Genomic DNA, 9,859 nt, shown 5'->3' with positions numbered 1-9,859 from the left:
TATGTATGTATGTATATATGTATTTATATATAGCCCAAACACTGATTTCTAGGTTCCTGAAGTCAATCACATGCCCGGTCCTGGCATAAGGTCAATAGGATACATTTTGTAGCCTTTTTGGAAAATGCCTGTCCACACCACTGAAGTGGAAGGAATGTTTTAACTGACTTCTATCTAGTGTGGGTGTATAATGGTGTCATGTCTCCAGCAGAGACTTAGCCCAAGCCCTGATATCCTCCATCGACCATCTCCTAGCATGTACTCAAATACAACAGAAGCTCTGTACCTAAGAACAATGCTAGTGTTGGAAAGGCAAGGTCCAGGACAGGAGTTGACAAACATTTTTAGCCCTTGTTGCTTCCAGCAAAGCTACGTTATGGCAAAGGGATCCACAGGTGCCTCTGATAAGCCTGGGGCACAGATGCAGGAGAAAGAAAAAAAGGCAGAGAAAGGAGGAGAATCTAGCAAGAAGTGAAGGAAGAGAAAAGGACATGGGGGCCCCTCCCAGCTCAGGTCCACTGGGGCATCTCGGGGTTCTCTGACAGATGAACTTGGGTGCTGTAAACACCTGCAGGAATGTAAGGGTCATCTGATGGGATACAGAGAAGAATCCTCATCAGAGAATCATGAGACGGGCCTTCAGTCCCTAAGCTCTGAACACCAGCCCTGAACCCTCTGCATCAGCTGAGCCTGAAATGTGCTCCCCTCAGTGACGTGCAGCCCATCTCCAAGTCGCTTCTTCCCATGCATTTATCCTGCCATCCTCTATCTGCTCCACACAAGGACCTGCCCCACTCCCCACTTACCTGCCTACCTCCTCTAGGGCAGCAGACAAGTCTGAAAGCAAGGGTCCCAAGAACAGAGGGAGCTATGGAGAAGAGGTGAGGTGCTAGGAGAGGGCAAAGAGTTCTCTGGACAAGATGGTGGCCTGGACAGGGAGCTCCAGAAGGAGTCAGCAGGAGTCAGGGAAATGGCAGAGCACGATGGGAGCAGCTCCATTCCATTTTCTCCCCCAATTTAGCCAGGGCTGAGAGAAAAAAATCTCTCTTCTCTCACAGGTATGGACAGGTAGGTAAACAGAGTCAGGGAAAAGCCAGAGAAAAGATGGGCTGCTGGTCTTTCCTTGCCTCCATTCCCCCCACCCCCACACACAGGGTCAATGAAGGACAAAGCAGCGGGGATCCAGCCCCTCTGCATGGATACCACTCTTCACTAGAAGACTCGTCACCTTCCCCTAGCCCTAAAGGAAGCCTGACAAGGCACAGGCAGTGGCAACAGCAGCATTATCATTATTTAAAAAACAAAAACTTGTCAAGAGCCTTCACCCAAAGAGATAATTATTTAGAGAAATCTTTCCAGTGCCTGCTGCCTTGTAATTTGGCACCTGTGGCAGTGTGCTGCATAGATTTCTTGAGCAGACTGAGTACCTGGAAAGGCCACCTCTTAAGCTCCCTGGAAAGCAACATCCTTCTTTGCCTCCAGCAGGGAGGGTGGCATCACAGGCCCCTCTGACCAGAGAGGCCCACTCACTGCTCTGCTGCCACACAACTTCTGACTAATGATCTTCTAATGAAATTGGAGCTTAAACCAAAGGAAGAGAAAAAGATGCCTGCTTCATTCATTTACTGCATGATCTGCCGTGGGTAACATTTTTTTTTTAAAAGCTGAGTTGCCAAATGTGGAGATTTATTTGCAAGGATCCTTTAACCCAAAGCCCTAAAATGCCATTACTTACAATCATCACCCACAGGTCCTGCTGAGCACTGGGCGGGAGGGTCCCTCTGCAAGTCAGTTAATTCCTAGGAACATGAGAGAGTGAATTCAGAGTTGGCCGAGCTTGCTGGCTGGGAGTCCATGACGGTCCCCCCCCGCCTCTCCCGCCCCCTGCCACTGGCCTGACTCCCAAGCACCAAGCACTGACTCTCTCACTTGGCAAGTTATTCCTCCTGGTGAAGAGATAAGACCCAGAGAATGGTTGTGCTGACAGCCTAGAGATGAGTAAGGAAATGCCTTTCCCAGCAGGTTTTGAGTCTCCCCTCAAGGCCTCCATCATTGGCTTTCCAAATATTCCACTGTGCACTCTCTATCTGTGGCCAGCAGCGGTAGCCAGGACCCAAAGAAAGATGCCTCCCTTTCCAAAGAGTCAATAAGCATTTATCAAGCCCCCCCCCCCCAGCCAAATGCTAGGCATTGTGGTAAGGGCTGGGGAAACAAGGAAAGGCAAAAACACCCCTTGTGCTTAAGGGGCTCAGTCTACAAGGGGCGGGCAGGGGTGAGCAAATGAAAACAGCTGTGAATGAGCAGATCGACATGGGATAATTCTGAAGACAATCTAAGGAGAAAGCAGCAGCATTTAGGGGGCCAGGAAGGGCAGAAAGGAGGCCTGTAGCTGAGAAGAGGCAGAGGTGAGGAAGCGGAGACTTCCAGGCCTGGAGACAGGCCTGTTATGGGGGTTGGGGGTTTGTACCAGTAACAGCCAGAAGGCCAAAATTACTGTGTCACAGTATGTGGAGGAGAGTAAGGGATGAAGCTGGGAGGAGGCCAGGTGATGCAAGGCTTTGAAAGTCAAAAGGAGGAATTTATATTTCACCCTAGAGGCAAGAGAGAATCACTGTGGCTTACAGATGTGTGTGTGTGTGTGTGTGTGTGTGTGTGTGTGTGTCTGTGTCTCAGACTTTCAGCATAAACCCCTAGTTTTTAATTACGCTTCACCTGTCCTCCCCATGGCTTCCAACTCTTTCCCGAGTCCTGAAATGGGACTTCCTCAGGCAGGGTAATGTGCCTGTGCCGCCCACACTACGAGGGGCCCGCGTATCTCTTTAGGACATGGTCCATCTTAACTCAGTGACAATTCCAACGGAAGGGTGAGGGGGAAAGTGCATCTGTCTCTACACAACTATAAAGATTAAGTAGTGAATACACAGAACGTCAGCTCCCAATCAGAGGCACTAACATAATGGAGAAGGGGCCTTGTAGGAGGAACAGAGGCCTGAGGAGGCTCCAGGAGATCTCTCAGTGGCTAAGGGCCAGCAATCTCCCCTTGCTTGGTTCCCACTGGCGCATTTGTAAGAAGAATTGGGTCCACTGCCCCCAGTCATCTCTAAAGTTCCTGCCAGCTCTAACATCGGAGGACTCTGGAAAATCCCAATTAGTGGAAGAATTTAACCCCACCTCCACCACCACACTACAGATAATTCTGATTACTTGCAGCTTATTCTGGCAAAATCTTAATTGCTGGGACATCGAGGTGGTGCAATGAATAGAGCACTGGCTCTGGAGTCAGGAGGACCTGAATTCAAATCTTACCTCAGACACTTGACACACTTACTAGCTGTGTGACCCTGGTCAAGTCACTTAACCCCGATAGTTTTGCCTTCCCCCCCTCAAAAAAAAAAGTTAAAAAAATTTAATTGCTTTTGGTTAATCCTTTTTGCTTGACACAAATCTACTCAGTGGAATGCATAGGACTTCAGTCATTCAGCAGGAACTTCTAAGTTCCCTACCATTCTGAGTCATCCCACCCTGGTGTACCTAAGCATTCCTAATCCTTGGGTGTGGAAAGAAATCACTCAATTCTAAAACCAGCTGCCAGGTACCTACTGAAGGCCAAGCCTGAACTAAGCCCAAGCACTGACACACCCACCCAGAGACACACTGATTCCATGCTGGGCACTGAGCTCAGCGTCAGCCACCTAGGACCCAGGCAAAGGAAGTTAGGGAAACAGAGTCACAGACAAGCCACCAAAAAGATAACCAACCCACTTGTGGACGAGAGAGCTATTTATAGGGACTATTCTGGTTTCCTTCACTTGTGTTTATCTATGGCTCTGGGCCTCACAGTTTCATAACTCCTGTCGCACCTGAGTCTAATATCCCAACATAAAAGCTACAGACAGCTTGAGCATTTAATGGCTGGACATCCCTGAGTGACACAAAACAATTCAGGGATAGTCACTGAACCTGAATTACTGCCCTCACCAGGTCACAACCCAAGGGTCATCACACTTGTCTTGTTCAGGACAGTGGGAGTTTTCTGCTTAAATGGAAGCCACCTTAGTTCACTGCCAACATCGCTGTCTCTCCATGAGATGATTTCACCCTACAGAGGAATGAACTGTCCTATTTTTCCTGACCTGACATAATTCATCCTAAGTAATGGCACAGGAGAATTCTGTGGTTGTGACCCTCTTTGCCTCAGTTTCCTCATCTGTCAAATGAACTGGAGAAGGAAATGGCAAACCACTCCTGCATTTCTGCCAAGAAAACCCCAAATGGGGTCATAAAAAATCAGATACGACTGAAATGATTGAACACCACCACCACCAATACCTCACTATCCCACCAAGTGGGGATGGACTGTCTTCTGAGCAGCCAATGGAAGGAGGGCCCAAGCAGAAGGTATACACCACTCTTATCCTTTCCACCATGGTGTAAAACATAAAACAAAAATTAGAGCCTGAGACTGGGTTTACCTTCCTGAAGGCAAAAAGATTAAGCAAAAAAGGATGAAGCTGAAATGTCCGGGGTTCAAGAGAAGGATTTCCTGTTTGAGGAGGGCTCAAGCTGGATGCTCTCTGATATCAATTCCAGCATAACCACGGGAGGACAGCATGGTAAAGTGGAGAGAGTGCTGGACATAAGAGTCAGAGGGTTTGGGTTCAAATCCTGGCTGTGTCCCTTAATACCTATATGTTACCCTGGCCAAGACAGTTACTACCTCTGGGCCTCAGCTTCCCTACCTGTAAAATGAAAGGGTTGGCCCAGATGATTCCTAAAGTCCTTCCAAACCCAAACCTAATATACTGTCACTTTCCTCAGCTCCTCTCAATGGAGAACTTTCCTGCTGCTCCTGGTACAAGACCTGCATCAACAACTCGGCAGAGGAGGGTGAAAGCCTTGGGAGGTAGTGAGGTTCCTTCACCAGAAGTGCTTCTAATACATAAAGGCTGTGGGAATGATCACTCTCTTAACCAAGTCACTTAGCTCTCTGCCCACATGGCACTGAACCTCAGCTCTTCTTCTGAAAAATGCTCTCTCTCCCTCTTCCTCTCTGCCTCCAGCCTCCCTGGCTTCATTCAAGGACCAGATAAAATCCTACCTTTGGCTTCCCTCTCCTCATCCTCATAGCCTCTTTAATCTCATTTACTCTCAGGTATCAGGCATCAGAAAAAGCACTGGATTTGAAGGCAGGAGTCAAGGGTTTTCATAGGTAATTTTAATTATGTAAAAGTTTTTGCACAAACAAATCTAACAAAGCAAAGATCAAATTAATAATTAAAATAAAATAAATATAAATAATATATAAATATACACTTATATATAAATATAAAATTAAAATAAATGAAATTTAAAAAATTTTGCAGCAAGTTTTTCTGACAAAAGTCTTATTTCCAAGATATATAAAGAATTGATTCAAATTTATAAGAAAAAGAGCCATTCCCCAATTGATAAATGGTCTAAGGATATGAACATACAGCTCGTAAGGGAAGAAACTCAAGCTACCTATGGCCAAATGATCTAAATAATTATTAGCAAAATGCAAATAAAAGCACTTCTGAGATCCCAGCTTATACTTATCCAAGGGGCAAAGGTGACAAAAGAGGGAAATGATAAATGCAGGAAGGGCTGTGGGAAAACACTAATATAAGGCTGGTGGACCTGTGAATGGGTACAAACCACTATGGAAAGAAAGTTACTAAACAGTGAGTAAGAGAAGAACGGGTCATTTATTTGCAAAAATACTTGTAGCAGCAAATAAAAAACACCAAAAAGCCTGGAAACTAAGAGATTCTGCAACAACTGAGGGATGGCCAAATAAGTTGTGGGATGTGATTGTGATCAAATATCATGATGCTATAAAAAATGAGGACTTGGAAAGACTTGGACAAATTAATGCAGAGGGAAGTGAACGGGAACAATTCAATTTATACTTTAACATCAATATTACAAAAACAAAGAACTTTAAGGACTTATAAACCAATGAAGAATGAAATGGGTGGAACCAGGAGAATGATACATGCAATAACAACAACATAAATACAACCAACTTTTTTTTTTTGTTTGTTTTTGGAGGGGGTAGGCAGAGCAATTGGGGTTAAGTGACTTGCCCAAGGTCACACAGCTAGTTTTTGTGTTAAGTGTCTGAGGCTGGATTTGAACTCAGGTTCTCCTGACTCCAGGGCCAGTGCTCCATTCATAGCACCACCTAGCCACCCCTAAGAGCAACTTTTAAAGTTGTAAAGACCATCAATAACACCATGACCATTCATGATTCCAGAAGACCAACGATGAAAACATATTTCTGTGTACAGTCATTGAGGGAATTTGTTTTGCTTGACTAAGCATATTTGTTACAAGGCATATCCCTGCCCCCATGGGGTGAGGAAGAAGGAAAAATAGATTTGTTGACTTCTTTAAAAGTGTTTGGGGGCAGGGGGGTGCGGCTAGGTGGCGCAGTGACTAGAGCACTGACCCTGGAGTCAGGAGAACCTGAGTTCAAATCTGGCCTCAGACACTTAACACAAAATCTAGCTGTGTGACCTTGGGCAAGTCACTTAACCTCAATTGCCCTCTAAAAAATCAAAAACAAAATGAGAAAAGTATTTTGGGAATGGGGTATTATAGATGCCAAACGATGCATGCCCTTTCAGATGAGGTCCCCGTATTATTAGTTTTACTTAACTATTTCTATTGCAAGAGACTCCTCATAAAGTGGGTTAGTAATCTATAAACTCTAAGTGGCAAAAAGAACATCAGATTTAAAACTGAGTTGGAGGGGAAGTGGGGAATGTCAGCCTATGTATAAAGACAGCTTTCTAACTACAGCATCATAATATCCAGCAAAGTTCTCATCCCACTTTGAATGTGAATAGTAGGTGTCAAAGATTAGTCCAGTGCAGTATAAATCCTAGTAATTCTACCCAACTTAAAAGGTTTTGTGGGCAGCTAGTGACAAACTACAGCTGGGGACCATTCCAATCAGTAGGTCAACAAATATTTATCAAGTGCCTACTGTATCCTGGGCACTTTGCTAAGCACTGGGGATACAGAAATGGAAGGCAGGCCCTGCCCTCAAGAAGCACACAGTCTAATAGGGGAGACAACAGGTAAATAAGTGTGTACAAATAAGCTACAGGATAAATGGGAAAGGCTTCACGCAGAAGGTGGGATCTGAGCTGAAGGGATCTGGAACCTGAAAGAAGCCAGAAAACCAGGAGATGAGGAGAGAACGCATTCCAGGCATGGGGGACACACAGCTGGAGAAAATGCTCAGAGTCAGGAGATGGGGCTTCTTGAGCAAGGAGACCAGTATCGATAGGATCCCAGAGTCCATTTTGGGGAGCAAGGTCTAAGAAGGAAGACGAAAAAGGTAGGAGGGGCCAGGCTGTGTTGGACTCTGACCACCAAACTTAAAATTTTATATTTGATCAGGAGGTAATGGGGAGCCCCTGCAGTTTCCTGAGGAGGGGAGAGGTGCCATGTAAGACCTGCACGTTTGGAAGATGTGCAGGCTCATCACCACAACGGTCGTAGAGAGTAAATTTTTGGCCAAAGAACTTCTTGAAGACAATATCAAATATTAAGTCACAAAAGAATTACAATGTCTGTAAGTGGAGTTAATGCCCACACTGAAAAATGTCATAAACACTAAGTACAGATGACTTTCATTTAAGGAGTATAGGTGTCCCTACAAAAAGAAATCCTCATTGGACAAGGCTCGATACCAAGAGCTGGCTTAATATAGAGAGCTGCTAACCATCTCTTCCTAATATCAACGACCACAAACGTCAGGGCTGGGGTGGGGGGCACCGAGTTATTCTGGGTTAGACATCTCATTTGAAAGAAAGTCACACCATTGAATTGGTGGAAGTCACTTAAACACTTAGTCATCAGACTACTGAAGTGATAACTCCGTCTTTAAATAACAATAGTTTTTTTAGTAGGTGTTGAAAGAAAATGCCCCTTCTTGGAACAAAAAACAAGAAAACTCCATTTCTTTCCTGTATATCAGAAGGAAAAGGAAGATTAAAACTTAGCTGTATAACCCGATATTAAAAATGTCTAATGTTAAGCTGGCTGAAGGTGTAAGTTTTCTTAAAAAAAAAAAAAGTTCCAAACAATAATTCATATTTATAACTAAAATATTTACAATTTCAAAAATATGTATATGCTTTTGTATATGTAACTATATGCACTAGCTGTTGACCAAAAGTCTCAAAAACATGTTTATTTTAATTAAACAATTTAAATGTCTTGTTCAGGCCATCATTTTTATCTTCCTAATACACAATGTGAAAATACCCTCCAAATATCCACCGGTTCAATTTGTGTGGATTCACATCCCAAAGATTTCCCCAAAATCTGTTTCAATAAAAACATTGGTTAATAAAATAACCACATCCCCATTCAGTCCTCTGATGTTGCTATAAAATTAATAAGAAAAAAGTTTTAATGCAATATGCTGTCACAACCAGACCCACACATGCACGGCTATACAAACATAGACATAACTGCTTTGAAACAGAGAGTGGAACAAGACCTAAGGAGAGAACAGAGAAGGAAAAAAAATCAACCGAGGGCCACAAAGACATTAAGAAAAGAACTACTGTAAGTCTATCTGATTGTCTGGAGATGGGAAGACTGGCAGAGATAAAAAAGGTAAAGCTCACCTGATACTCAAACTAAAAAACAGGGAACAAAACTATTTGATTCAGTGAAATATGCTTCAATTCAATAGCAGGGCCTTATAACTGGTTCAGTAAGATGAGGGTAGACAGCAAAAGAAAGAAAAAGACAGGGCAGGAAAAGAGAGGGAAAGAAAAAGGCTAAAAAGAAGAGGAAGGGGAAAAAACAGGGTTAGTGAGATGGGGAAAAAAAGTGAACAAGAGAAAGAGGATGGAGAGGGGCCACAGAGATGGATGGAGGGTTGGAAGTGTTAGTCAATTACTATGGTCAGAGGCTGTTAGTCATTAGGACCACAGGGGGTCAGAGTATTATCAAATCTTACCACTGTCCCCTCAAATGTTAACTAGATGACTAGCTACTGCAGAGAGCTCTTCAGCTGCTTTTTATCCTTAAATAGCTGAGGACCTGCTCAACTATGAGAGAGAGACAGAGAGAGGGAAAGAGAGAGAGACAGAGAGAGAAAGAGTGAGAGACAAACAGAGAGAGACAGAGAGAGAAGGGTGGGAGAGGGTGAAGGAGAGACGGAGGCTGAATTATTCTCCAATCTGCAATGGCGTGATATCAATTTACAAGCTGGATGAAATGCAGCCAAGTGCCAGGGTGTAGTACTACTAAAAATAAAACATATCTACCCCTGAGTCATTATGAATATTCAAACAAAACCTACCCTCTCTTAAAACATCTTTCATTCCCACACTTTTTTTTCTTTTTTGCTGATAATGCCTGTCAGGTGAAACACAGGTTCTGTACTGCCTTGTATGCACTTCCTTGGGATGAATTTTTCATGTTGTATTTCTGCCTGCATTTACGTGCATTACTCATTTATTTATCAGGTAGCCACCACGGTAACAAGGGGGCCTTTGGATTAATAGGTGTGCAATAATGTGTAATTAGACCAACAATTCAATACTATGATTTCATAATTGTGGACACTTTCTCTGCTGGGGCAAATAGCACCAGGAGTAGATTGTGGCACCTGATCCTGAGTTGCTGGGAGAAAACAAGAAGTCACTTTTTGCTCAGCCTCCAGCAATGAGGACAGTCCCTGAAAAATATACATCATGCGACCCTGGGCAAGTCACTTAACCGTACTGCCTTTAAAAAAATCTATCATCTGTGTCTGTCTTTCTATCTATCTATCTATCTATCTATCTATCTATCTATCTATCTATCT

General features: G+C 43.8%; 1 protein-coding gene across 4 annotated transcripts in view; it reads right to left on the bottom strand.

Annotated features, from left to right (window-relative positions):
* UBE2D4 (ubiquitin conjugating enzyme E2 D4) overlaps window positions 1-9,859 on the bottom strand; it is a 36,139-nt gene that overhangs the window by 21,533 nt on the left and 4,747 nt on the right. For all 4 annotated transcript variants that reach the window (XM_069087567.1, XM_069087565.1, XM_069087568.1 and 1 more), the window contains exon 2: window positions 1,736-1,799. In XM_069087567.1, the coding sequence (XP_068943668.1) occupies window positions 1,736-1,799 (64 nt within the window). The remainder of the gene's footprint in view (window positions 1-1,735; window positions 1,800-9,859) is intronic.

This window comes from Petaurus breviceps, unplaced genomic scaffold (genome assembly GCF_028583685.1).
Source record: "Petaurus breviceps papuanus isolate PSGF00001 unplaced genomic scaffold, PetGlider_PUasm1.0 182, whole genome shotgun sequence".
NCBI lineage: Eukaryota > Metazoa > Chordata > Mammalia > Diprotodontia > Petauridae > Petaurus > Petaurus breviceps.
The sequence above is the reverse complement of the archived record's forward strand: the minus strand, read 5'-3'. Positions and strand labels throughout refer to the sequence as shown.